General features: G+C 42.8%; 1 protein-coding gene and 1 pseudogene across 2 annotated transcripts in view; one reads left to right on the forward strand and one right to left on the reverse strand.

Annotated features, from left to right (window-relative positions):
• The window catches only part of LOC122541193 (uncharacterized), a 200,104-nt pseudogene that overhangs the window by 63,746 nt on the left and 108,414 nt on the right, over nt 1–27,944 (reverse strand). The gene's annotated exons all lie outside the window — the stretch shown is intronic.
• Nucleotides 1–27,944, forward strand: part of LOC122541601 (uncharacterized) — a 91,650-nt gene that overhangs the window by 260 nt on the left and 63,446 nt on the right. Inside the window, exon 2 of the mRNA XM_087978801.1 lies at nt 57–1,649. Coding sequence (XP_087834927.1) covers nt 531–1,649 — 1,119 coding nt within the window. The 5' untranslated portion in view covers nt 57–530. The remainder of the gene's footprint in view (nt 1–56; nt 1,650–27,944) is intronic.

The raw sequence follows: 27,944 nt of genomic DNA on the forward strand, positions 1-27,944 counted from the left end.
CAGCAAAGGAGGAGAGGGAATTGGAGGAAATTATGTTTACTTTTTCTGTTTTACAGAAAGATTGCACCATCTTACATCAGAGAATACAGAGTGGATAGAACTGCAGATAGATCCTGACCATCACCCAAGGAACAACTGCAGAACTGTGAGAAAACATCCAGTCCCTTCACAGCATTGCTGAACACAGAGAAGGCTGGGGAGTGAAACCACCCATCTGGAAATTAGTTGGGTCGGGGAGCTTTGACATATTATCAGATCTGAAACTGGTCAGTGGTATGGAGCCTTCCATCAGAACAACCTTGGTTCGGCTGTGGGTGATCGGTCAGGGTGAGGCTGGGAAGAAGTGTGAGTGGGCTCCAAGTGTGATGAGAGCTTCAATCATTCATCGAGCCTCATGAACTATTGACATATCCTTATGTGTGAGAGCCTAATAGACTGTAAGATGTGTGAGGAGGACTCCACAGGATTGTAAGTTCTCCCAACACGCAGTGTGCACCTTTCTGTAACAACTTCAGTAGAAGAGTTGCATCATGGAACAGAAGCCATTCAAGTGTGAGGTGTGTGAACGAGTCTTCACAAAATCTTCAGCACTTGTGCAACATCAACGAATTCACACAGGAGAGAAACCATTCACATGTGAGGTGTGTGACAAATCATTCTCAAGTTCTTCAAACCTCCGTGTACACAAATGCATTTATAAAGGAGCAAATGTATTCACCTGTAAGGTGTGTAACAAATCATTTTCACAGTCATGGACGCTGCGTGTGCACCTGCGCATTCACACAGGGGAGAAACCTTTCACATGTGATGTGTGCAACAAATCATTCTCACAGCCATCCACCCTCCGTGAGCACCAACGCATTCATACAGGAGAGAAACCATTCACATGTGAAGTGTGTGATAGATCATTCAGGCAGTCATCAAGTTACCGTGCCCACCAACAAATTCACACCGGGGAGAAACCACACAAATGTGAGGTGTGTGGCAAATCCTTCTCTCAGTTAACAAACCTCCGTGCACACCAACGCATTCACACGGGGGAGGAAGCAGTTAAGTGTGAGGTGTGTGACAAAGTCTTCACACAGTTAAGAAGTCTCCTGCTGCATCAGACAACCCACACAGGGGAGAAACCCTTCAAATGTGAGGCTTGTAATAAAGGTTTTGCAACATCCTCAACTCTCCTGATACACCAGAGGATTCACACAGGGGAGAAACCCTTCAAATGTGAAATTTGTGAGATGGCGTTTTCTCAAACATACCATCTATTGAGACACCAGATGACTCACACAGGTGAAAAACCCTTTAAGTGTGAGGTGTGTAACCGAGCCTTCACACAGTCATCATCGCTGATAAAGCACCAACGCATTCACACTGGGGAGAAACCGTTCAAGTGTGAGATGTGTGACAAATCATTCTCAGATTCATCGCACCTCCACAGACACCGAAGGACTCACACTGGAGAGAAACCTTTCACGTGTCAAGTGTGTAACAAATCATTCTTGAGATCATCAAACCTCCGTGCACACCAATGCATTCACACTGGGAAAATGCCATTCAAGTGTGAGGTGTGTGGCAAGGGCTTTGCAGAATCATCAGCCCTGCTGAAACACTGGCACATCCACACAGGGGAGAAACCATTCACGTGTGAGGTGTGTGACAAATCATTCTCACAGCTAGGAAACCTCTGTGTGCACAAATACATTCACAAAGTTGAGAATCTCTCATCATGCTAAGTGTGCAAGAAATCATTCTCTGACTCAACATCCTTCTGTACACACCAACATACCTAGAGAGGAGACGCTGTTCTCCAGTGAGGTGAACAACAATTCTTTTTGAGTTCCTCAGATCCCATATTCCATCAGGGGAATCAACTTCAAGGAGGAAGTCTTCAATTGTGAACTTCATGTGGGAGAAAGCAGTTCTGTAATTGCACAGAAGTATTTTATTGCACTGTGAATATTTAGAGTTTTTTAGATAATTTTTAGTTTCGGGATTAAACTTTTTCGTTCATTGGTTAAAAAGATCAAATATCATTGCAAATGATGGAAAAATGTTTTGCTGCAGTTGTACCTGGCATTGGTGAGGTGGCAATAATATTGGTGGTCTTCCTTTAAAAAAAGGATATACTGTAACTGCATTAGAAGCAGTTCAGAAATGTTTGATTTTACGTGATTCCTGGGATGAATGGGTTATCATGCAAGGAAAAGTTATACAGGTTTGACCTGTATCCATTGGAGTTTTGAAGAATAGGAGGCAAACTGCTTCAAACACACGTGATTTTCAGGGCATCCAACCGGGTGGATGCTGAAAGAATATTTCTCCTGTGGGAAGAGAGCAGAACAAGTTACAAATACAGGGTCGTCAGTCTTTGGAACTCTCTTCCTCAGGCAGCTTTGTTAAATATTTTTAAGCCAGAAAAAGATCCTTTGACTGCTTCCTCAATCAATAATCTATTGGGGAGAGGCAAGAAAGTGGAGTTGAGGGCACAGGCAGAATAACCATGTTCTTATTGAATGTGCAGCAGACTTGATGAAACAAGTGATCTGCTCTTGCTCTGAATTGTTAGGTTTGTATGTATGCTCAGATAAATAGAGAGAGCTTTGAAACAGCATGCAGACTCATTTAGCTGGAGACCCGGTATGTGCATTCCTTGCTGTCACGACAGTCCAGGGAAATGTTTTCTATAGCTATAGCTAAATTAGTTTAAAGATATTTAGTAGCCCTGAAAGGCTGTAAAAACACATTTTCTTTGAAACAACTCCACAGAGGCTGGTATCCTGTTATCACGTCACCCTTTATATGTGAACAGTCCTTGATGATCGTACTTCCTCTTACAGAATCAGGCACCAGAGTGACAGTATCTCTGACACTCCTTTTCCTTGGAGAGCCTACAGGGTTGTTTTAGCTTCAGGACAAATTCCTCTGACTTGGCATTCGACACAGGCATCATGTAATACACAGGAGCTCGTTTTCTTTGTGCCAGGAGCACCTCACTCAGCAGCAAAAGTATTGAGGTAGCTACTTCTCTGATTCTGAAGACTCAACAATGTTTGACAGAGAGGGTGAGTCCAGAGCATTCCCAAATGTTCTGAGAGGTAGGGCACATTTTGTTCCCGGATCATTTGAGAGTACATGGCATTGATATGATTCATATGTTTATTGAGGATTGTCCCACCTACCCGAACATTATATGTCACTAGTCCTGACCTTTTGTCAACCATGCCTCTTACCCATGTGGGGCCATTTGCATGATATTTGCATCAAACTTTGGCTCCTGTATTGAACTGTCTCTCTGAGTGGAGTCTTAGGTGTGGCATTAGAGTTCCTGATGTAGTATCACCATCCCCCCCAGATCCAGGAAGATCAGATTGAACCTAGTGTAGAGTCTTCCACGCATTAGCAACTCTGCCAGTGTAATCCTTGTAGTTGCATGACGGGTAGTCCTATAATCAAACAAGAACTGTGACAGCTTGGTATCGAGTGTTTCTTCAATCCAGCCCTCATAGTTTGGACCATTCTTTCTACCAGGCTATTGGATGATGGGTGGTAAGAATTTGCCCATATATGCCAAATTCCATTTGACTTTAAGAAATAACCAAATTCTCTGCTGGTAAGTAATGGCTCGTTATCTGTGACCAAGACTTCAGGACTGTGTTCATTGCAAAACATGCGTGCAATTTTTCTATTGATGTCCCAGTGTCTGATGAATGGATGCTATGCATGTCTAACCCCTTTGAGTGGGTGTCTACTTGACTAAGAATATTGAACCCACTCAAAGGACCAGCACAGGTGATATGCAGTTGAGTCTAAGGTTTATCTGGCTATTCTCATGACATAGCTCTTACAATAACTCTTGTCAAAATCTTCACTTTGGAGAGTCCTGGATGGCCCTGATGAAGTTCAGCCAGTATTCAACAGTGACCTTTGCTCTCCATAACAATATGGGGTCTCTCTGGATCCAACAAGGTTTCACTTCTACTTGAAACAGCCTTTTGGTTTCCCCCATTAATACCAGTTGTTTCAGTTTGGAAGGGACTGCCTCCTTCAGTGTCTAAGATCTGATATTGTTAGCTGTATCTGGGGCATATCCAGAAAGTTTAATATCATTACAGATGCTTCCACTGTGATTCCACTGGTAATGTACCTGCTAATGGGAGGCGGCTCAATGTACAGAGGAACCTCGATTATCCGAACAACATGGCGGGGAGTATTTTGTTGGGATAATCGAATGCTAGATAACACAGTTTAGCCAAGCATCGGGACCTTGCAATCTTGCCGGATAATCCGAAATTTGAATAATCAAATTCCGGATAATCAAAATTCTACTGTATTCGCTACTCAACTTCCCTGACAGTGTTTTAACTTATTAGAAACACTTAGTGTTAGAGACTGCTGCTGAATGCAGCCTGAAGCTATGGATGGCACAGTCTTGTCCTCTTTTCGTAGACCAAGTAGGGGTTCGTGATTGTGATTAACACAAATTCTCCTCTATAGAAGAATTTCTTGACTCTAAAATATGACTGCCAATACCTTCTTTTTCTATTTGGGCATATTTAAGCTCTGCATTAGCCAGGTCCTGGATGCGTAAGCTAATAGGTGGTCCTCTCCTTGGGCCACCTATCAGCTATTACCATTCCAGTGCTATATGGGGAGGCATTGCACATAATGCTGGATCTTTCTTGGGATCATAGTGTGCCAACACCTCAGATGATGACAGCTGTTTCTTTACTTCACTGAAAGCTAGGGGCTTTCTATCTGACCATTTCCAAGGCTCATCCTTTTTTTTAGCAGTTGATGCAAAGATGCAAGGGTGCATCAGCTTATGTCTGAATTTTGCATAAAAATTTACCAGCCCAAGAAATGACCAAATCTCCTGGATAGACATGGGAGCTGGGGCACTTTTGATCACCCTCACTTTTTCTTCCAACAAGTGTAACCTGGTCTTGTCAAGTCTGTAGCCCAAGTAAGTCACTTGGGGGATTTGGAACACACATTTTTCCCTTCTTAGGTGTAAACCTGCTGTGGAACAATGCCTTAGTAAATGTCCCTTGTCAGATTTCCCTATTATCTAGGTAAATGGTGACCTGAGGATACCTTGCAAAAATGTTCTCCATCATCCACTGAAATTTGAACAGACTGATAATACCCCAAATGGGAATCTTGAATATTGGTTCAAGCTGTTATGTTTATTAATTGGGAATTTTGGTCTAAATGCAATTCAAGTAAATGTGCCTCATGTCCAGCTTCATGAAGGAGACCACCACCCCTCCCAACTGCACCAGCTTTGCGTCTAAATCCTCTAGCTGAGAGGTTGGGTATTTATCCAGCTGTAAGAAAAGGTTTACTGTTTGTTTAAAATACCCACAAAAGCAAATTGAACCATCAGGCTTCAAAATTGGTAAGATTGGTATTGCCCATTCCATGAATTAGAAAAATTTCATGCTTCCTTCGCTTTTCAGTCTTCTGATTCCTGCCTCTACTTTTCGCCATAAGGCAAATGGCACTGGTCAGAATTGTTTCCTGGTCAACATGCAATCCCCAGCTCTTCCTGGAAGGCTTCTGGGTATTTAATTAGGACTTCACTCAGGTAGCAGTTTTCTAATTGAAAAATATTGAGTCAATCAAAGTGAATATCTCTTATCCAATTTTGCCCCACTAAGCTTAGGCCCGAGCCCTTTACTACAATCACTGGTAACTGAGCCAACTACTTTTCATAAGGGACCAGAACTGAAACTGTACCCTTAATCTGTGACAGTTTGCCGGTGTAGGTTCTCAGTCCAGCTGAGTGAAATGATTGTAACAAGGTGAGCCAACTGGACCTTATAGAATAGGAGTACCCTGACTGTGGCTGTTAATCTGGTCCAATCAGGGAGGCCTGCTTGACAGATGAAAAGGGGAGTGTCAGAGATACTAATACTCTGATACCTGACTCTGAAGAGGCAGAACTATAGTCAAAGGCTGTTCATGTGTAAATAAAGGATTACCAGGCGACAGGATACCTGCCTCTGTGGAATTATTTCACTGGAGTCTGGTGCAAAGTTAAGGGCTGGAATCTAGAGTGCATTTTATTAAAAACTGATATGGCTGCGCTGGTATGCACTGGATGACCATATAACCATTTCCCCTTCCCCCACCTCACCCCAGTTCCAAACTTCCAGCTCAGCACTGTTCCCATGACTTGTCCGGACTTGTCCTACCTGCCTATCTCCTTTTCCACCCATCCGCTCCGCCCTCCCCCCTGACCTATCACCTTCATCCCCTCCCCCACTCCCCCATTGTACTCTATGCTACTTTCTCCCCACCCCCACCCTCCTCTCATTTATCTCTCCACGCTTCAGGCTCTCGGCCTGTATTCCTGATGAAGGGCTTTTGCCTGAAATGTCGATTTTACTGCTCCTCGGATGCTGCCTGAATTGCTGTGCTTTTCCAGCACCACTAATCCAGAGCCAGATGTTTATCTTGATTGGTTTTGATTTGGATATTGCTGAACAATTTAACTGTTCCACATCACATGTAAGTGGACTTTCCAGTGTATGAACTCTCCTGGATACTGGCCTATGAACTTAGGTCTTGTGTTTGCATGCCAGCAACAACTATAATGGCTTGCCGGCCAGAACACTGTAAAAACTTTTAACCATTTGGCTGAGGCTTGGTTTTGTTTGGGGCATTGCTGTGGACTGACCTAGAGTCCCTCTAAACAGGATATGTCCTGAGTGAAGCACTGCAACTGCCTGCACTCAAGTGGTGTTCCATAAGCTCTGTCAGACTAACGGGGGTGTCCATTTCCATGGCATACCCTGCAACTTTATGCAATGATAAAGCCTGTAGCACTTGTTTGAAGTCCAGTTTGGCTTCAGCTAGTGGGTGTTTTTGCATGGTTACATAATTAATTTTGTTAATAGTAGTCTGTAAGCATCTCACAAAGGGTTAAACCAAATTCATAGCCCTCTGCCAGTCTTCTTAACCTAGTCAAAGGCCCCAATACAGATTCCCTGGTTTAAATTGCTGAGTAAAAGCGATACCATTTCAGAATTAGAAGAGGGTTGGTATCATAACATTCCTTAACTATGTCAGTCAGTTCTTGAAAGGTTTTAGAGTCTGGAGCCTCTGGGCTAGTTAGCCTCCTAATGACAGAAAAGGCTGTAACTCCACAGGCTGTCAGGAGAATTACTGGTTTTAAAATCTGCTACAATGTCATTTGCCTGGGAAAGTAATGCATTCTTTCCACATACTGGGTCCAGTCCTTAATGGCAAGGTTGAACGAGTCAAGCTTCCCAAACAAAGGCATGACGTAAGAAATGCTTATCCCAACTCAAAGATGACTGTTGTGAGTGAGTTTCTTCAGGGACATGCTTTACTCTCATCGCCACTAAAATAACTCAACAGAGGTCAGTAGCCCATCATCAAGTCACGAACAGTCCTTTATCGAGCGGCAATACCTCTCTACTCATCAGAATATCTCTTGACACACACTTTTTTTATATGTCAGCCAGGGCTCCCTGATTGGAACAGATTAATAGTCCCAATGAGGGAACTCATATTCTATGATGTCCAGCTGACTGACCTCGTTACAATTACTATGTATTTCATCAGATAAGAGAAGAAACTGTGTAAACAGCATTCTTGGAATCACTAAAAGGATTTTGATCAAAGAAGGTTTTAGATGACACAAAAAGAAACTATTTTTAAAATTTCTCAAAAGAGAATTTAAAATGCTTGAGTCTGGAAACTTATTTTGGAAACTAGGGTGCACCTACAACTAAGAAAGGGGGAGATGGTTTAACTCTGGACTTACCTGACAATTTATTTGTGGAGTTAAAACATGAGAAAGCTACAGACTTGGAGGCAATGGAGTTGAAATCACCATAGACTGTTTTACATCCTGAGCTTTAAAATTCACCTACACAGAACAATGAAAGGCTTCTTTCAAGACAAACCTTTGACTTAAAGTATTGTAAGAAACAAACTTACATAAAATATGATAAAAGGTGATATTTTACATCTTTAAGTGGACATGGAATTCAGCAGTGTTGTAATGGTCTTGAGAAGTTGATTGGAGAATGGGGGGGGATTTATTGTGTGTATTGCATGTGTCTGGATCATTATTGAGATATATAACACATTCCATGTGCTATTATTCTGTATTGTGTAAATGAAAACCCATCATATGTGACACATTTTCATTTTCTTCTAGCGGGAAAGTGTTGTGAATACCTCGTCCATTGTTCATGTAGAATGTAACTAGCAGTCTTAGGATTGTAATTTTTAGCTTGTAGGTTAGAATGATTCGAAGTGATAGAACTATAAATCAGGAGGTGAACTTACTTTAGCTGGGTCTGGATGTAAGATTTTGAAAATATATTGTCATGAATCAATATTGGTGAAAAAAACTAATATTTTTGGATTTTATTGAACCATGTTTTGTAAAAGTTCCGTTTGAATTTCTGCTCATTGGATTAGTAAGTCAAAGGCAACCTGAGAACAGGAAAGGGACTGCTTGCTTGATGAACTAAATGAACTTAAACATGTCAGAAAAATGTTCAGCTTCAAGCAATTGTATCTGCCTTAATTACACAATTCAAGGCCTCTTCATCAGTTTTAAAGAAATAAGCTAAAGGTTTGATCTCAGCAGCTTGAACTTAGTATTTGTTGAAGATAAGGTTTTATACTACATATTTTATTAGCACACCCACATGTACGAGACTTCCTTCTACTTCTTCATGATTTGCCTTCCTCCTCATTTGTCTCCATCCTCATTAATATTCTAGTTCCTCCCTTCCCTGTCGGCTCACTCCACCTTCTCATCCATGTTGCAACTTCCTGATCATTGTCTACATCCCTTCCCACATCAATAATGAGTACTCCAGCTCATTATTGTCCTCTCTTTTTCTTTGGGTTCCTCTACCTCGTTTTCAATATCATCTTCCTTCTTCTCATTGTCTCTGTCTTCCTCTTCCTCCTCATTCTACTTCTCAAGGGATTGTTCAACACAGCAGGACTGGAGGAGGTTACTGCGTGTCTGTGTTAATCCTCTGGAGGAGCTGTTCACCTTGTTCCACTCTTTCTTCACCCTTCCCATCACCTTTTCCCCATTGACCAACACATTTTTCCTTTCCAATTTCCTATTGAATGTCTTGATCGAACCTGCCTCCACCACACTGTCAAGGAGTAGCACTTGCTGTGTGAAAATGTTTTTCCTCATGTGACTTTTCATTTTTGACAATGATTTGAAATCTGCGCCTTTTAGTTTTCAATCCTTACACCAATGGGAACAATTTCTACCTGTCTACTCTGTCCAGACTCCTGATGATTTTGAAAATCTCTATCAAGTCTGCTCTCAGCCTTCTCCAAGGAGATCAGCTCCGATTCGTCCAACATTTCTGTATAACTGGTTTCGCATCCCTGGGATTCTGAGATGATCATGAAGCTATTCTGCACTGTCTCTAATGCCTTCACATCCCTCTAAAGTGCAGTGCCTAGTGCTATATGGAATATTCCACTTGCAGCTAAATGAGCATTTTATACTGTATCTATTCTATGAGAATATAACATTTATGGAACATTTTGAGTTCCAAGAGTAGTTATGCATTCTTAGGCATTCAATTCTGCTCTGCTGTAGAGTAGGGGCTTTTTGCAAGGGTTACAATAGGTCACTCAAGACAGTTGAGGAGCGAGCAAAATACAGTTCCAGTTTGTTGGGCAGAAATAGGAGTGGACTCCATGTTACAAGTGCTGATTTTAGCAGACCTTCAGGAAAGACGTCAAGAGCAATTCACCAGCTCTGTGTAGTAAGGACTGGGATGAAACAGAAAAGATACGAAGGTCACTCATGGCACTCAAAATCCTGCAAGTATTAGCACTTCAGTGCAGCAAAGATCAGTGTTTACCTCATATGACTGATCAAGGTTTAAACTCAGGGAATTTCCAGGGATATATCTGGCTTGCTGAAATGCTGCAGTTATGTTTGTGAATCATTACTGGTGTACAGTTTCAGAGTGCACAGAAGCATGGAAAGTGATTGACTATAACAGGATTAGTCAGTGAGGTAGTTTACAACTGGCTGTTGTGAGAGAGGTTCAAGGCTAGTGAAATGTTGTAATCCCTTGAGAAGTTTTGTAGGATTTGGTGACTCATCATGTCATTCACTTCTAGAGAAAGTTGCAGAGACATCTTTGGGATTTGTCTTGGTTTCATTTGGTGTTTGATGTGCACAGTGGGGTGTTCAATCATGGTCTATCAACCATATTTATTACATTGTTAATTATGGATGTTAGATACAAATTGTACATGTATTGCAGGTAGAATGACTGTCTGAAAATTGTACCGTAAAGTTATTGTTTTCACAAAATTGTGGAATCTTGAGGCTTTATTCTTTCAGTAAGTTCCATGGATCTTATCTTTTGAATACTTTAAAATCAAAAGGAGCTTGGCCTCTTACCAGATGGTAACATCATATTGGTGACCAAATTTGAGATCATAACAAACAGATTTAAAATACCTGCCTGCTTTTGTCTGTATGCCCCTATTGATTAAGTTGAGAATGCCTCATGTTTTATTAATCACTTTTTCAATTTGTCTTTCTACCTTCAATGATTTAGGCACCTGATACACACAGGTACCTTTGCGCTTGCACATCTTTTAAAACTGTACCTATATTTTATGTTGGCACTGTCACTGTCTGCTGAGTATACCAACCTGTCTGTGTTCTTTTGACATTCTACTTGTTATGAAGTTGAAGGTGTGTTCTGTACCTTAAAGAGAGAGCCAATGCTGTTCCGAACTGGGAGATAACAAGCACCTGTGTATACAACTGGATGGCAGTCCCAGAGCGTATTGGGAAAATTGAAAATATGTAACATTTGGCTGTGAAATGGAGACCTGAGTTTTGGTTGCTGCTTTGACGAGGAGAGGGACACGATGGAGAGAGGGAGTTGAGAGGGGAAGGGAGTAGAGAGGGAAGAGGCACTGGGGAAAGAGGACTGGGGGGGTAGAGGGACTGGGAAGAGAAAGGATGGAATGGGCAGATGAGAAGGGGGGCGTGGTTGAGAAGGAGTTTGAGGCATGCGGGACATAAGAGAGAGAGGGATAGGAGACAGTGGAAAGATGAGATTGGGAACAGAGAAGAGACGAGAGAGGGGAGAGGACAAACTGAGGGACGGAGTGGGGGAACAATAGCAAGAGGAGATGAGGGGGGAAGAGGGAGGAGACGCGATGAGGAGGAAATGGGTGGAGAGAAACCATGAAGAGAAAGACGGATGGGGAGAGAGGAGAGGTGAGAGAGAGGGAAAGGGGGAATAGTAGCAGGGGTGCAAGGGAGCGAGGAGAAGAGAGACAGGTGAGGAGGAGATCAGTGGCAAGATAAAGGAGGGGATGGGGGAGAGACTGGAAAAAAGGGGGAAGGAGGATCAGGGGAGATAGGGTGGCCTGGATGGAAATGGGGGTAAAGGGAATGGGGAAGGGAGTGAAAGGTGAGGGTTGGCAGAGGAGAGTGGGGAGAGAGAGGGAAGAGGTGTGGGGCTGAGTGGATAAGGAAGCAAAGGAGGGAGAGAAGGAGTATGGATAGACGGTATAGATATAGGGGCTGTTGAGAGAGGGAGGGAGAGACAGGGGGGGATAGGGTAGAGAGGGAGCTGGAGTGAGAGATGGGAATGGAGAGAAAGTAATTGGAGGTGGAGGATAAGGAATAAATAGGGGTTATGGAGGAGTATAGAAAGACATTGAGAGAAGTGAAGAATGAAAGGACTGGATTAAGAGTGAAAAGAGAGAGGAAGAAGAAGAAGAGACAGAAGAGGGAGCAAGATGGAGAAGGAGAGAAAGGCACACAGAGAAAAAGGAGGTAGGAGAGGAAGCGAGAGATAAGAACGAGAGGTAAGACAATTGAGACAATGGTTGGGCCACCTTTGGAATATTGTGTGTGCAGTTCTGGTCTCCCTGCTATCGCAAGGATGTTGTGAAACTTGAAAGGGTTCAGGAAACATTTACAAAGATGTTGCCAGGGTTGGAGGGATTGAGCTAGAGGGAGAGGTTGAATAGGCATGGGGTGTTTTCCCTGGAGCATCAGAAGCTGAGGAGTGACCTTATAGAGGTTTATAAAATCATGAGAGGCATGTATTAAGGTAAATAAACAAGTTTTATTCCCCGGGGTAGGGGAGTCCAGAACTAGAGAGTATAGCTTTAATGTGAAAGGGCATAAGTTTACGTTGAAAGGGGAAAATTTTAAAAGGGACCTAAGGGGCAACGTTTTCACACAGAGGGTGATGCATTGAAGGAAAGAGCTGCCAGAGGATATGGTGGAGACTGGTACAATTACAAAGTGTAAAAGGCATCTGGATGGGTATGTGAATAGGAAGGGTTCAGAGGGGTGTGGACCAAGCGCTGGCAAATGGGGCCAGATTAGTTTTAGATATCTAGTTGGCATAAACAAGTTTGTCCAAAGGGTGTGTTTCCAAGCTGTACATCGTTATCACTTTCGAATTTTCCAAATAGTTTAAATTATGCCTCGGAATACTAAAACCCAGTTGGGTTTGAATTTATTGTTTTGCCAGCATCGAACCAATGAAACAATCTGACGTTGGGGGCATAAGAATGCGGACATTTTGAAAATTAGTTAGAGAGCAGCTGTCATAGAGCCAACAGAACTGCCTTAGGGAGAGAAACTGCCAGAGAACTGACTGCCCATGTAACATCATGCTGTCAAAGAAATCAGAAAAACACTATCAAAGGTACCTTTTCATGTAAACCTATTTGCAGTGAAAAAATGAAGATGACCCAGAGAGATCAACAGCAGGCAAACTAATGTCAGCAGGGAAGACAAAGACAGTGCAATTTTGAGATTAAGTTAATGTAATTTTCTTAAGTGTCTTATTAGAATTGGGGTCAGATAGTAAGTAGTTAAAAAAATGGAGGGTTTAGATTTGTGAATAGTTTTGTTTAATGTTCCCTATTAGAATTAGAAAAATAATTTGATTTTTTTTCTTTAAATAATGGAATTTGGGAGCTCTCTCACTCATATTTTAAGCAATTACGAGGCAAGGCAAGCTTTTCTAGGTGTTTGGTTTAATTAACAGAGGGGTTCTACCTACCGCTTCATAACAGTTAAAATGTGAATGACAGAGAACTCCCAAATTCCACTACTTAAAGAAAAAGTATCAAACGACTGGATGGCAGTCCCAGAGTGTACTGGAAAATTGAAAATATGTAACATCTGGTGAAATGGATACCTGAGTTTTGGTTGACAACAACTCAAATTTAACCAATCAGTTTAAATTATGCCCCAGGATACTAAACCCAATCAAGTTTGAATTTATTGTTTTGCCAACATCAAACCAGTGAGATGATCTGATGTTGGGGGGAGTATAAGAACGTGGGCATTTTGAAAACTGGTCAGATATAAAATCATTGAACACTGTATCCTTGCTGGTCATTAAGTAACTATTTACATTAGTTCCATTTTCTGGTACTCATCATGTAATCTTTATTACAGTGATTTGTATGATCATCAAAACACTTCTTTAAGGTTACATTGGTTACTGCATCTATTGCCATTTTAGGTGCTGCCAGATCTGCTGAGTAACTCCAGCATTTTCTGTTTTCATTTCAGATTTCAATCATTTTACTTATGCATTTGTTCTTAGTCCTTCGGAGGGATCGAAAGGTGTGGGGAGAAAAGAGAAACAGGGTTGAGTTGTAGGTCTATAAAATGCCCCTGTTTCATGCCTGGCTCTCCACCTTTGCTCTCTTTCTGTAGCTTTGTGCAAACACTGACTAGTTATCTTCCTGAAGGACATTTATGAACAAGTTGAATTTTAATGATAATCCAGCAGTTTCCCCAAGTGTTGTCTCCACAAATGACCAGATTAATTTCTCATACTTTCACAACTATGTGTGTGTTCTGCTTTCTCTCTCCAGTTTTATTTTTGAAAGATTGATTAGCAATTAGAGAATTCAAGCGAATTCAAACCACACATCCAGACCTGACATTGATCCTGTTTATCATGACCTAATTATGTCAGGATTTTGAACATTGGAAGAAAAAGGCACCATTCACACTGGGGAGAAGCAGTCTGTGTGTGAAAGAGTCTATTAAGATTCATCTGAAATGTCAAAACACCAGCACAGTGACACTGGCGACAGACTGTGTAAATGTAGGGATTGCAGGAAGGGATTTCTTTACCATCCCAGCCAGAAACTCACCAACACATTTACACTGGGGAGAAGCCATTCACGTGCTCTGATCGTGGGAAGGGATTTACTTTGTCATCCGACCTGCTGATACAGGTCGAGTTCACACAGGGGAGAGACCATTTACCTGTTCTGAATGTGTTTAAAAATCGGCTGGTCTGTGTTCAGGCTTCTGTACCTTCTCCCCAATGGAAGCGGTTGTAGAAAAACATTGCTGGGGTGGGATGGATCTTTGAGAGACCATTAAATTTCTCCATGTGTGGAACAGGATTCATTCACTCATTCAAACTGTTACCACACCAACAAATTCACAAAGAACCACAGCTCTTACTCACACTAAGGAATGAAACATGGTCTTTGGGCTGTTTGTACTGACATTATTAATTAATTGAATTGAATTTATTGTCACGTGTACCAAGGCACAATGAAATGCGAGCAATACAGGCAGATCACAGAGTTAAATAGCATAGATAAGTAAATAATAGGTAAACAGCGGCAAAACAAAAATGCAGGTACAGGCAAATGTTAAGAGTTTGTGAGTCCATTCAGTATTCTAACAACAGTCAGGTAGAAACTGCTTTGAAACCGGCTGGTACATGTGTTCAGGCTTCTGTACCTTCTCCCTGATGGTAGAGGTTATAGATGGATGGGATGGATCTTTGAGAATGCTGGTGGCCTTTCCTTGACAGCGGGCCTGGTAGATGGATTGTATAGATGGGAGGTTGGTCTTTATGATTGTCCGGGCCGAGTTCACCACTCTCTGTAACTGTCTCCGATCTTGAATGGTACAGTTGCCATACCAGGTAGTGACACATCCAGACAAAATGCTCTCGATGGCGCACTTATAAAAGTTGGGTATTCACCGTCATGCCAAATTTCCTCAGCTGCCTGAGGAAGAAGAGACATTGTTGGGCCTTTGTAACCAGTGCATCCACATCAAGAGTCCAAGAAAGCTTGTTGTGGATGACCACGCCCAGGAGCTTGACATTCTCCACTCGTTCCACCTCTGTGCTGTTAATCCCTGGTCAACTAAAGATGTTTATATTATTGATAAAATGTTATTAACAGTTGTATATCTGTTTTGTAGGTTTTGAAAATGATCACATCATGTCTGTATATCAATACATTCACACTGAGTAAAAGCTGTCCACCTAAATACTGTGTTAACATGGATTCCTTGGTTCATCAGGATTGGTTAAGCACTAATACTTTGACATATCCTCAGATTTCAAACTGATTGATTGATTTATTGTTGTCACATGTACCAAGATACAGTGAAAAGTGTTGTTTTGGGTAATATACAGGCAGATCATACCACACAAAGTGCATCAGAGTAGCAGAACAGAGTGCCGTATACACAGTCTCATAGAAGGTGCAGAGAGAGAGATCAGAATTAATGTTTGAGAGGGCCATTCAGAAGTCTGATAACAGCAGGGAAGAAGCTGTTCTTAAATCTATTCGTACATGTATTCAATCTTTTAAATCATCTGCCCGACGGAAGAGGGTGGAAGAGAGTGTCACCAGGATGGGAAGGGCTTTGATTATGTTGGTTGCTTTCCTGAGGCACTGGGGACTATAGATGGAGTCAATGAATAGAAGACTGGTTTGTGTGATGAACTAGGCTGTGTTCATAACTCTGCAATTTCTTGTTGTCTTGGGAACAGCAGTGGCCAAACCACACTGTGATGCATCCAGATAGGATGCTTTCAATGGTGCATCTATAAAAATTGGTAAGAGTCCTTGAGTATATGCCAAATTTCCTTAGTCTCCTGAGGAAGGAGAGTCATTGTGCCTTCTTGACCATCACATCAACTTGAGTGGATCAGGATAGATTGTTGGTGAATATCACTCTGAGGAACTTGATACTCTCACGACCTCCACCTCAGCATCATTGATATAGATAGGGGCATGCTCTTCACTCTCCTTCCTGAACTCAATAACCAGCACCTTCATTTTCCTAATGTTGATGGAGAGTTTGTTCTCTTTACACCATGCCACTAAGCACCCAATCTCTTTCCTGTACTCTGTCCCATCATTACTTGAGATCAATGGTGGTGTCATCAGCAAATGTGTAAATGGAGTTAGGGCAGAATTTGGCCACACAGTTGTGAGTGTGTAAGGAGTGTAGTAGGGCACTGAGTATGAAACTTTTGAGGAGAAAGTGAGGTCTGCAGATGCTGGAGATCAGAGCTGAAAATGTGTTGCTGGAAAAGCGCAGCAGGTCAGGCAACATCCAGGGATTTTAAAGAAACCTCTGTCTGTAGTATTCTGGGAGAGTTTCCCCTGATGTGAGTGTATATGTGTGTTAGTGAAGTGAGCCAGCTCTCAGGGTGGGTATGAGGTAGAATCACAGACCCAGCTTTAGTAGGTGGTTTGAATTATACACAGAATCTCTTTAGGTGATATATATTTGCCTAATACCATGGGAAATATTTATACTCTCCAGTCTGGGAGGACTACTATCCTGAGTATGGTGAGGGGGTGGAAGGTGGTGAGACTTTACAGATTTGACTTACCTCAGCCCTTGATTTAATGTTTGGTTTTATATGCTTCAATGATTCGTGTTTTGAGAAAGAGTTTATGTCATTGTGAAAGGCCTTGTTAATTTTGATTCATTTAAAAGTTTTGTATGGATTTAAGATTGTTTTCTGCTGGTTTATTCGTCTTCTTTATGACCAGCTGCCAGCATTTGTTGTCTATCCCTAGTTGCCCTTGGACTGATTGGCATGCTCGACCATTTCATGGGGCTTTTGAGAGTAAACCATATCACTGTGCATCTGGAGTAGCTATTAGTAAATTAGATTTTTGCTTAACCCAAACTACTTGATTTGTCAGCATGCTGAGAGTTGGGATAAGCGGAGGCATTTTCAGCCTGGCAACCTGTAACTAGTGGAGTGCCACAAGGATCAGTACAGGGGCCACAATTATTTATAATATAAATAACATTTGAAGAAAGTGAAAGTAGTACAACCATGTTTGTGGATTATACAAAATAGGTGAGAAGGCAAGAGGAGAGATGACATAAGGAGTCTTTAGAGATTTGTAGATAGATTAAATGAGTAGGCAAAAACTTAGCAGGTGAAATACAATATAGGAAAATGTAAGGTGATGAACTTTGGCAGGAAGAAAAGAAGATCTGAGTATTATTGAAATGGAAAAAGACTGCAGAAATCCACAGAACAGAGGAATTTGAAAGTCCATGGATAACAAAAAGCTGGCATCCAAGTTCAATGGGGAGTAGGAAAGGGAAATGGAATATTGGCCTTTATTTCAAAGGGAATGGAATATAGAAGTACAGAGGTTTTGCTAAAACTGTACAAGGCACTAGTCACACCACAGCTGGAATGCTGTAAACAATTTTGGGCCCCTTATCTAAGAAAAGATATGCTGACATTGGAGGCAGTCCAAAGAAGGGTCACAAGGCTGGTACCAGATGTGGAGGAACTGTCTTATGGGGAGAGGTTAAGTATATTGGGCCTATGCTCATTGGAAAATAGAAGAACCTTACTGACCCTAATTCTAAGGGAACTTGGCAAGGTAGATGTGGAAAGATCATTTCCTTTTGTGGGAGAGTCCAGGACCAGAGGGCATAATCTCAGAATAAGAGGTTGCCGAGTTAGGGCAGAGATAAAGAATTTCCTCTTTATGAGAGTTGTGAATCTGTGGAATTCTTTATTGCAGAGGGCTGAGATAGACAGATTTTAATCAGTAAGAGAATCAAGGGTTATGTGGTTAAAAACAGAATTGTGGAGGTGAAAGTTAGCAGATCAGCCATGATCTCATTGAACAGCAGAGCAGCCTGAATGGGCTGAATGGCGTACTTCAGCTCCTGTCTTATGGTATGTTGATATTTACTGAAACACTGGTGGCTGCAGTAGGAGAATTGTTCTTGTATACAATATGACTGTTCCTGTGGGTTCGGATCCTATTTCCATCAATGGGTTTATAATTTCAAGTTCGCAGGAAGTACTGGCTGGACAGACAGCTTGTGATGCCAATGGAGTGAACTCTCATGAAGGACACTCCTGCTCAACCTCTCCCTTTGCCTGAGGTGTGGTGGCCCTCAGGTTAAATCACTACCAGTGGTCTCTCTCTCTCTCTCTCTGAGAGACCAGCTGCGGGGTCCGTTAAGTGACGAGAGTGACTTCCTTAAGAAAGGAAGAGTTATATTTTTATGTATATGGTTCAAAAAGGACCATTTTAGAGAATGAAGCCAAACATGTGTTGAAGGTGACAGTGGAGAAGCATTTGGCAATCACAATAACATACATTTTACATTTTTATGGAAAAGCAGAAATATGGTCTGCAAAAAATAATTTTGGGTTGGAGTAAGGCAGATTTTATTAAAATAAGGCAGGATCTGAGTGAAATTGACTATGTATAGATACCTGCATGTAAATCTACAGCAGAACAGTGCGAGGTATTCAAAAAGATCTTGGAGGAGTATAGGCCCAACATGTTCCCTTTAGAGTGAAATGTAGGAGCAACAAGCCCAAAGAACCCTGGATGTCAAGGAATGTTCAGAACTGGATAAAAAATAAGAGAGACATATGACAGGTACAAAGGGAGCAAAACAGTGGAGGCCCGAGAGGAGTACAGAAAGTAAATCAAGAGAAAGAGAATAGCTGGGGAAGAAAATAACCAGGGAAAGAGAAGGGTCTATTAGTGATCAAGAGGGCAATCTATGCATTGAGCCAGAGGACAATTGTTGGAACGTTAAATAAGTACTTCACATCTTCTTTACACAGGAGAAGGAGGATGCAAGTACAGAATTCAAGAAGATGGACTATGGAGTTCTTCAGCAGGTTGACATAAGAAGTGAGGAGCTATTGGAGGTTTTGGCAGACTTAAAAGTGGATTGTATCCCAGCCTATTGTAAGGGGGGGCAAGAGAAGAAATTCTAAGGGCTCTCACCCAAATATTCTAATTGTCTCTATCTACAGGAGAGTTATTAGCGGATTTGAGAATAGTTAGTATGATTCCACTTCACAGGAAGAGTGATAGCATTAGTCCAGAGGACTATAGACCAGTGAGTCTAACATCAGTGGTAGGCAAACTACTGGAGAAACTAATCTTCATTTAGAGAGGAAAGATTGGATCAGGAATAGTCAGCGTACCTTTGTCAGATGGAAGTCATGCCGATCAAATCTTGTGGAATTTTTTTAAGGAGGTGACTAAAGTTTTGGAAAAGGGTAGCGCAGTTGATGTAGTTCATATGGATTTCAGCAAGACATAGAACATAGAACATAGAAGAATACAGCGCAGTACAGGCCCTTTGGCCCTCGATGTTGCGCCGATCCAAGCCCACCTAACCTACACTAGCCCACTATCCTCCATATACCTATCCAATGCCCGCTTAAATGCCCATAAAGAGGGAGAGTCCACCACTGCTACTGGCAGGGCATTCCATGAACTTACGACTCGCTGAGTGAAGAACCTACCCCTAACTTCAGTCCTATATCTACCCCCCCTTAATTTAAAGCTATGCCCCCTTGTAATACCCGACTCCATACGCGGGAAAAGGTTCACACTGTCAACCCTATCTAACCCCCTAATCATCTTGTACACCTCAATCAAGTCACCCCTAAACCTTCTTTTCTCTAATGAAAACAGCCCCAAGTGTCTCAGTCTTTCCTCATACGATCTTCCTTCCATACCAGGCAACATCCTGGTAAACCTCCTCTGCACCCGTTCCAGTGCCTCCACATCCTTCCTATAGTATGGCGACCAAAACTGCACACAATATTCCAGATGCGGCCGCACCAGAGTCTTATACAACTGCATCATGACCTCAGGACTCCGGAACTCAATTCCTCTACCAATAAAAGCCAGTACGCCATATGCCTTCCTCACCGCACTATTTACCTGGGTGGCAACTTTCAGAGATCTGTGTACATGGACACCAAGATCCCTCTGCTCATCCACACTACCAACTATCCGACCATTAGCCCAGTACCCCATCTTTTTGTTATTCTTCCCAAAGTGAATCACCTCACACTTAGCTACATTGAATTCCATTTGCCACCTTTCTGCCCAGCTCTGCAGCTTCTCTATATCCTGCTGTAACCTGCCACATCCTTCCTCACTGTCAACAACTCCTCCGACTTTTGTATCATCCGCAAACTTGCTCACCCAACCTTCTAACCCCTCTTCCAGGTCATTCATAAAAATGACAAACAGCAATGGTCCCAAAACAGATCCTTGCGGAACACCGCTAGTGACGGCACTCCATGAAGAAACTTTGCCATCAACGACTACCCTCTGTCTTCTTCCATCCAGCCAATTCCTAATCCAAACCTCCAACTCACCCTCAATGCCATATCTCCGTATTTTCTGCAGTAGCCTACCATGGGGAACCTTATCAAACGCCTTACTAAAATCCATATATACCACATCTACTGCTTTCCCCTCATCAACCTCCTTCGTCACCTTTTCAAAGAATTCAATAAGGTTTGTGAGGCACGACCTGCCCTTCACAAAACCATGCTGACTATCCTTGATCACATTATTCCTATCCAGATGTGCATAAATCCTATCCCTTACAATTCTCTCTAAGACTTTGCCCACAACAGAAGTGAGACTCACCGGCCTATAGTTACTAGGGTTATCCCTACTCCCCTTTTTGAACAAGGGAACCACATTTGCTATCCTCCAGTCTTCTGGCACTACTCCTGTAGACAAAGAGGACATAAAAATCAAGGCCAATGGCTCTGCAATCTCCTCCCTTGCTTCCCAGAGAATCCTAGGATAAATGCCATCAGGCCCAGGGGACTTATCTATTTTCACCTTTTCCAGGATTTCCAACACCTCTTCTCTACATACCTCAAAGCCATCCATTCTACTTATTTGTGACTCAGTATTCACATCGACGACAATGCCCTGTTCCTGAGTAAATACTGAAGAAAAGTATTCATTCAGTGTCTCCCCAATCTCTTCCGCCTCCACACGCAACTTCCCACTACTATCCTTGACTGGACCTATTCCTACCCTAGTCATTCTTTTATTCCTAACATACCTATAGAAAGCCTTAGGGTTTTCCCTAATCCTACCGATTAAGGACCTTTCATGTCCCCTCCTTGCTGCTCTTAGCTCTCTCTTCAGGTCCTTCCTGGCTACCCTATAACTCTCAATCGCCCCAATTGAACCTTCACGTCTCATCTTGAGATAGGCCGCCCTCTTCCATTTAACAAGGGATTCCAATTCCTTATTAAACCACGGCTCTCTCGCACGACCCTTTCCTCCCTGTCTGACAGGTACGTAATTATCAAGGACACTCAATAGTTGCTCCTTGAACAAGCTCCACATATCATTTACACTCTTGCCTTTGAGTCTACTTTTCCAAGCCACACATTCTAAGTCATGCCTCACCGCATCATAATTTCCCTGACCCCAGCTATAACTCTTGCCCTGTAGTACACACTTATCCCTCTCCATCACGAGAGTAAAAATCACCGAATTATGGTCACTATCCCCAAAGTGCTCACCTACCTCTAATTCTAACACCTGGCCTGGTTCGTTACCCAGAACCAAATCCAGTATGGCCTCACCTCTTGTTGGCCTGTCTACATATTGTGTCAGGAAACTCTCCTGCACACATTGAACAAACACTGACCCATCTAACGAACTGGAGCTATAGCTTTCCCAATCAATATCAGGAAAGTTAAAGTCCCCCATAACAACCACCCTATTACTGTCACTCATCTCCTGAATCACCTTCCCTATCCTTTCTTCAATGATTCTAGGACTATTAGGAGGCCTGTAAAAGACTCCTAACAGGGTGACCTCACCTTTCCTATTCCTAACCTCAGCCCAAACTACCTCAGATGGCAAGTCCTCATCCATCGTCCTTTCCACCACTGTAATACTATCTTTGACAAGCAATGCCACACCTCCCCCTCTTTTACCCCCACCTCTGACCCTACTAAAACATTTAAATCCTGGAACCTGCAACAGCCAATCCTGTCCCTGTTCTAGCCATGTCTCCGTAATAGCCACAACATCGAAGTCCCAGGTACCAACCCACGCTGCAAGTTCACCTACCTTATTTCGTATACTTCTTGCATTGAAGTATACACACTTCAAGCCACTTTCCTGTTTACAGACACCCTCCTTGGAAATTGATGCCATGTTCCTAACCTCCCTACACTCCAGGCCCTGCACCCTGAAGCTACAATCTGGGTTCCCATGCCCCTGCAGAGTTAGTTTAAACCCCCCCCCAAGAGCACTAGCAAACCTCCCCCCAAGGATACTGGTGCCCCTCAGGTTCAGGTGTAGACCATCCTGTTTATAGAGGTCCCACCGTCCCCAGAAAGAACCCCAGTTATCCAAAAACCGGAATCCCTCCCTACTGCACCATCCCTGTAGCCATGCATTTAAGTGTTCTCTTTCCCTATTCCTCGAATCTCTATCACGTGGCACGGGTAACAAACCAGAGACAACAACTCTGTTCGTTCTAACTCTGAGCTTCCAACCTAGCTCCCTGAAAGCCTGTCTAACATCCTCGGCACTCCTCCTACCTATGTCGTTGGTGCCAATGTGGACCACGACTTCGGGCTGCTCCCCCTCCCCCTCCAGGACCCGGAAAACACGATCAGAGACATCACGTACCCTTGCACCTCTCCTTCGCGCTTTTAAAGGGGGAAAAAACCAACCCAGGTAAGCTTACACTAACTGCTTCCGGGTCTCGGCTGCCCCTCTGGTCGTCGTCACTTCCCCCTGGTGCTCCCGCTCTTTCTGTGAAGAGAGAGTGAAAGAGAAAAAAAAACACCGCTGCCCGCTACCGGTAAGCACTTTTAAAACCAAACGGTCTTACCTTCGCTGCTTATCAAGACCTTTGATAAGGTTCCACACAGGAAACTAATAAAGTAAAAGTTCATGGTATCCTGGGTAGTTTATCAAGTTTGATCCAAAATTGGCTGAGTGACAGGAGATAGAAGATGGCGGTACAAGACTGATTGTGTGACTGGAGCCCAGTGTGCTGTTCCACAGGGATCAGTGTTTGGTCCCTTATTGTTTGTGATATTCATAAGTGATGTAGTTGAGAATGGGGAATGATAAGTAAGTTTGCAGGTGACACAAAGAGTAACTGTGTGATTGATAGTGAGGAAGAAGGTGTTAGGCTACAGGAGTATATAAATGGATTGGTCAAATGAGCAGATCAGTGGCAGTTGGAACCTAACCCTGATAAATGTGAGATGATGTACTTTGGAAGAAGAAACAAGCAAAGGAGTATTCAATGAATGACAAGAGACGAGGATGCCAAGAGGAAGACAGGAATCTTGGAGTGCTTGACAACAGATCCCTGTGAAGGTGGCAGGAGGATTAAAAGGATAGTTAAGAATATATGGGACACTTGCCTTTTTGATTGTGACATAGATTATCAGAGCAGGGAGGTCATCTTGGAGCTGTACAGAACTTTGGGTAGTGTGTGACTCTGGTCACCACAGGGAAGGTGTGATTGCTCTGGAGGGGTTTGCAGAGGAGATTCACCAGGATGGAGCATATCAATTATGAACAGAAGTTGGATAAGCTCAGGTTGTTTTCTTTGGAGCAGAGAGGTTGAGGGAGGATCTGATAGAGGAGTTTAAGATTGAGAGGCATGGATAGGATGAACAGAAAGCAGCTTTTCCCCTTAGTCAAAGGGTCAATACTAAGGGACATAATTTTAAAGTAAAAAGCAGGAGGTTTAGAGAAGATTTGAGGAAAATGTTTTTCACCCAGAGGAAAATATTCTTCACCCAGTGGTTTTCTCAAACACACTGACTATGAACCTCAAAATCTTTAAGAAATACTTGGATGAGCACTTGAAGTTCAAAACATTCAAGCCTCTGGGCCTTGTACGGGAATGTGGGACTATTGTAGGTAGTAGCACATTTTTAGCAGTGGAGAGCAATGGGCCAAAGGACCTCTCTGGACTGTATAACTCTATGATTCTATCAACTTTCACAAACAGAGGATGTTGGCTGCAAATTGTTTTTGAACTGTAGTCAGTTTTGTAATGCAAGAATTATGGCAGACATTTTGCAGGGTTATAATCCTACTGAAGGACCATTACTTTAAAAAGAAATTCCATGACTGACCAACAGAACTACACCATAACACTTCACATTATTAAACAAACTAAACTTTATTTTATGGAACATAAAGAAACAGAGCAAGCACTAATGATACTATAGACTATAATTACTTATTATTATAAATTCAGTTCTACTTCTTATTCATACTATGCCTCCCCCAGGTGTTCCCTTTACATTATGAGACTCTTCGTTCACTTCTACAGGGGCCATCACAAAGTTGTCCAGAATCAATGTTCATTCTCCTCCACATAGCAGCTACTCTTCGAGATAAGACTTGTATAGAAATCCTTCAAATAGTATTTTGGCTAAGCATTCCTTCAAGTTTTCTTAATATCTCGGGTTTTGTGAATGCCTCAGCTCCTTGTTGCTGCTAAATTGAGTCATAGAGATGTACAGCACAGTAACAGACCCTTTGGTCCAACTTGTCCATACTGACCAAATATATTAAATTAATCGAGTCCCACTTGCCAGCACTTGACCCATATGGCTCTAAACCCTTCCTATGCAGGTACCCATACATTGTACCAGCCTCCACCATTTCCTCTGGCAGCTCATTCAATATATGCGCCACCCTCTACATGAAAAAGTTGCCCCTTAGGTCCCTTCCAAGCAAACTTTGCTGACTGCTTTCTGCATAAAGCTCTATGAGAACCATTGTAGATTTCTTCCCTCTAGTTTCAAACTAGACAGATCTTCTCTCCTGAAATTCCAACTGAGCTTGAGATTTACCATTCAGAGCCGTAAATAATAAAGGAGGTTGAGTGAAGTGATTACACCACAGTTGAAGAGGGTGAAGACATGACTGCCCAGCTAGTTCAGTGCGCTACGTGCTTGATGTGGGAGGTCAACGACTCTGGTGTGTCTGGCTCGTATATGTGTGGAAAGTGTGTGCACATTCAGCTATTGACCGAGCATATTGCAGCACTGATGAAAGAACTCGAGGACCTTAGGCTCATCCGAGAGAACGAGATCTTTCTGGACAAGACCTTCAGCGAGGTTATTACACCAATCATGTCAGAAGAGAGCAGAAGAGAGCAGATGATGAGGAAGGCAGAGAGGAGACAGGTGCAAGAGACCCCAGGTAAGTACCTGCCAGGAACAAGTTGAAGCTTTTGGAAACAGTAGAGACTGATGACACTGCCAGTTCGCAAGGCGGCCAGGTCTGTCAATCAAATTTTGGCGCAAAGGCAGAGCGGAAGAGTCGGACATCGCACAGAGCCGTGGTAATAGGGGACTCCATCGTGAGAGGAACTGACCGGGGTTTTTGTGGCAGCAGACGGGATTTAAGGTTGGTGTGTTGCCTTCCTGGTGCCAGGGTTAAAGACATCGTGGACAGAGTGCAGGAAATCCTCAAGGACGAGGGTGAAGAACCAGAGGTGGTGGTACATGTCGGCACAAATGATGTCGGGAAGAAGAGGAGGAACATACTCCAGCGGGACTTCGGAGAACTAGGAAAAAGGCTGAAAAGCAGGACGTCCAAGGTGGTTATCTCCGGTTTGCTTCCAGTTCCTCGGGCTGGTGTGGCCAGAAACAGGGAGATAATGGACTTGAACGTGTGGTTGGGGAACTGGTGCAGGAAACAAGGATTTAAGTTCTTGGATCACTGGGGTATATTTTGTGGTAAACATAAACTCTACAAAAGAGATGGTTTGCACCTTAATAGGTTAGGGACTAGCATTCTGGCAGGCAGGTTTTCTACTGCAACATTGCTACATTTAAACTAAGTAGCGGGGGGTGAGGGGACAAGCTGGATGTTTAAAAAGGAAATAGAAGGGAAAGTTAGAACGAGAGAAGTCAAGAAAGACAACTGTATCAATGAGGCAGAAAACTCGGAAAGGGATCATGCTGTAAAGTTGAGTGAAATAGGGGTTGATGGGAAGGGTGAGAGCAGTAACAAATTAAAAATACTATACATGAATGCACGAAGCATTAGCCGTAAGATGGATGAGCTTGAGGCTCTTTTGGAAATTGGCAGATACGATATTGTGGGGCTAACTGAGACGTGGCTTCAAGTGGACAGGGCTTGGGAAATGAATATTCAGGCTACACATGCTATCGTAAGGACAGACTGACGGGCAGAGGGGGTGGGGTGGCCTTGTTGGTAAGGGAGGATATTCAGTCCCTTGCGCGGGGAGACCTAGAGTTAGGGGATGTAGAGTCAGTATGGATAGAGCTGCGAAATACTAAGGGTAAAAGGACCCTCTTGGGAGTCATCTACAGGCCCCCAAACAGTAGTCTAGATGTCAGATGTAAGTTGAATCAGGAGCTGAAATTGGCCTGTCGCAAAGATGTTATTATAGTTGTTATGGGGGATTTTAACATGCAGGTAGACTGGGAGGATCAGGATGGTATTGGACCTCAAGAAATAGACTTTGTGGAGTGCCTCAGAGATGGATTCTTAGAGCAGTGGTGCTGGAGCCGACCAGGGAGAAGGCAATTCTGGATCTGGTATTGTGTAACGAACCAGAATTGGTCAGAGACCTCGAAGTGAAGGAGCCATTGGGAAGTAGTGACCATAATACATTAAGCTTCAATCTGCAATTTGAGAGGGAGCGGGTACAGTCGGAAGTGACAGTACTTCTGTTGAATAAAGATAACTATGGAGCTATGAGGGAGGAGCTGGCCAAAGTTCAATGGTGCAATACCTTAGCAGGGATGACCGTGGAGGAACAATGGCGGATATTTCTGTGTATAATGCAGAAGTTGCAGGATCAGTTCATTCCTAAAAGGAAGAAAGATCCCAGGAGGAGGCATGGGCGGCCGTGGCTGACGAGGGAAGTTAAGAAACATATAAAGTTTAAAGAGAAAAAGTATAACATAGCAAAGATAAGTGGGAAAACTGAGGACTGGGAAGCTTTTAAAGAGCAACTAAGGATTACTAAGAAGGAAATACACAGAGGAAAAATGAGGTACGAAGGTAAATTGGCCAATAATATAAAGGAGGATAGTAAAAGCTTTTTTAGGTATGTGCAAGGCAAAAAAATGGTTAGGACTAAAATTGGGCCCTTGAAGACAGAAACAGGGGAATATATTATGGGGAACAAAGAAATGGGCACAAGAATTAAATGGGTACTTCAGATCCGTGTTCATTGGGGAAGACACAAGCAATTTCCCTGAGGTAACAGTGGCTGAAGGACCTGAACTTAAGGGAATTTATATTTGCCAGGATTTGGTGTTGGAGGGACTGTTAGGTCTGAAGGTTGATAAGTCTCTGGAGCCTGATGGTCTACATCCCAGGGTACTGAAGGAGGTGGCTTGGGAAATCGTGGATGCGTTGGTGATTATTTCCCAGAGATCGATAGATTCAGGGTCGGTTCCTGAGGATTGGAGGGTGGCTAATGTTATACCACTTTTTAAGAAAGGTGGGAGAGAGAAAACAGGAAATTATAGACCAGTTAGTCTGACCTCAGTGGTGGGAAAGATGCTGGAGTCTATTATAAAGGATGAAGTTACGGCACATCTGGATAGTAGTAACATGATAGGACAGAGTCAGCATGGATTTATGAAGGGGAAATCATGCTTGACTAATCTCCTTGAATTTTTTGAGGATGTAACTCTGAAGATGGACGAGGGAGATACAGTAGATGTAGTGTACCTGGACTTTTGGAAAGCTTTTGATAAACTTCCACATAGGAGATTAGTGAGCAAAATTAGGGCGCATGGTATTGGGGGCAAAGTACTAGATTG

Source organism: Chiloscyllium plagiosum, unplaced genomic scaffold (assembly GCF_037043375.1).
Source record: "Chiloscyllium plagiosum isolate Xiang-an unplaced genomic scaffold, Cpla_swu_hap1 HiC_scaffold_35, whole genome shotgun sequence".
NCBI classification, from domain to species: domain Eukaryota; kingdom Metazoa; phylum Chordata; class Chondrichthyes; order Orectolobiformes; family Hemiscylliidae; genus Chiloscyllium; species Chiloscyllium plagiosum.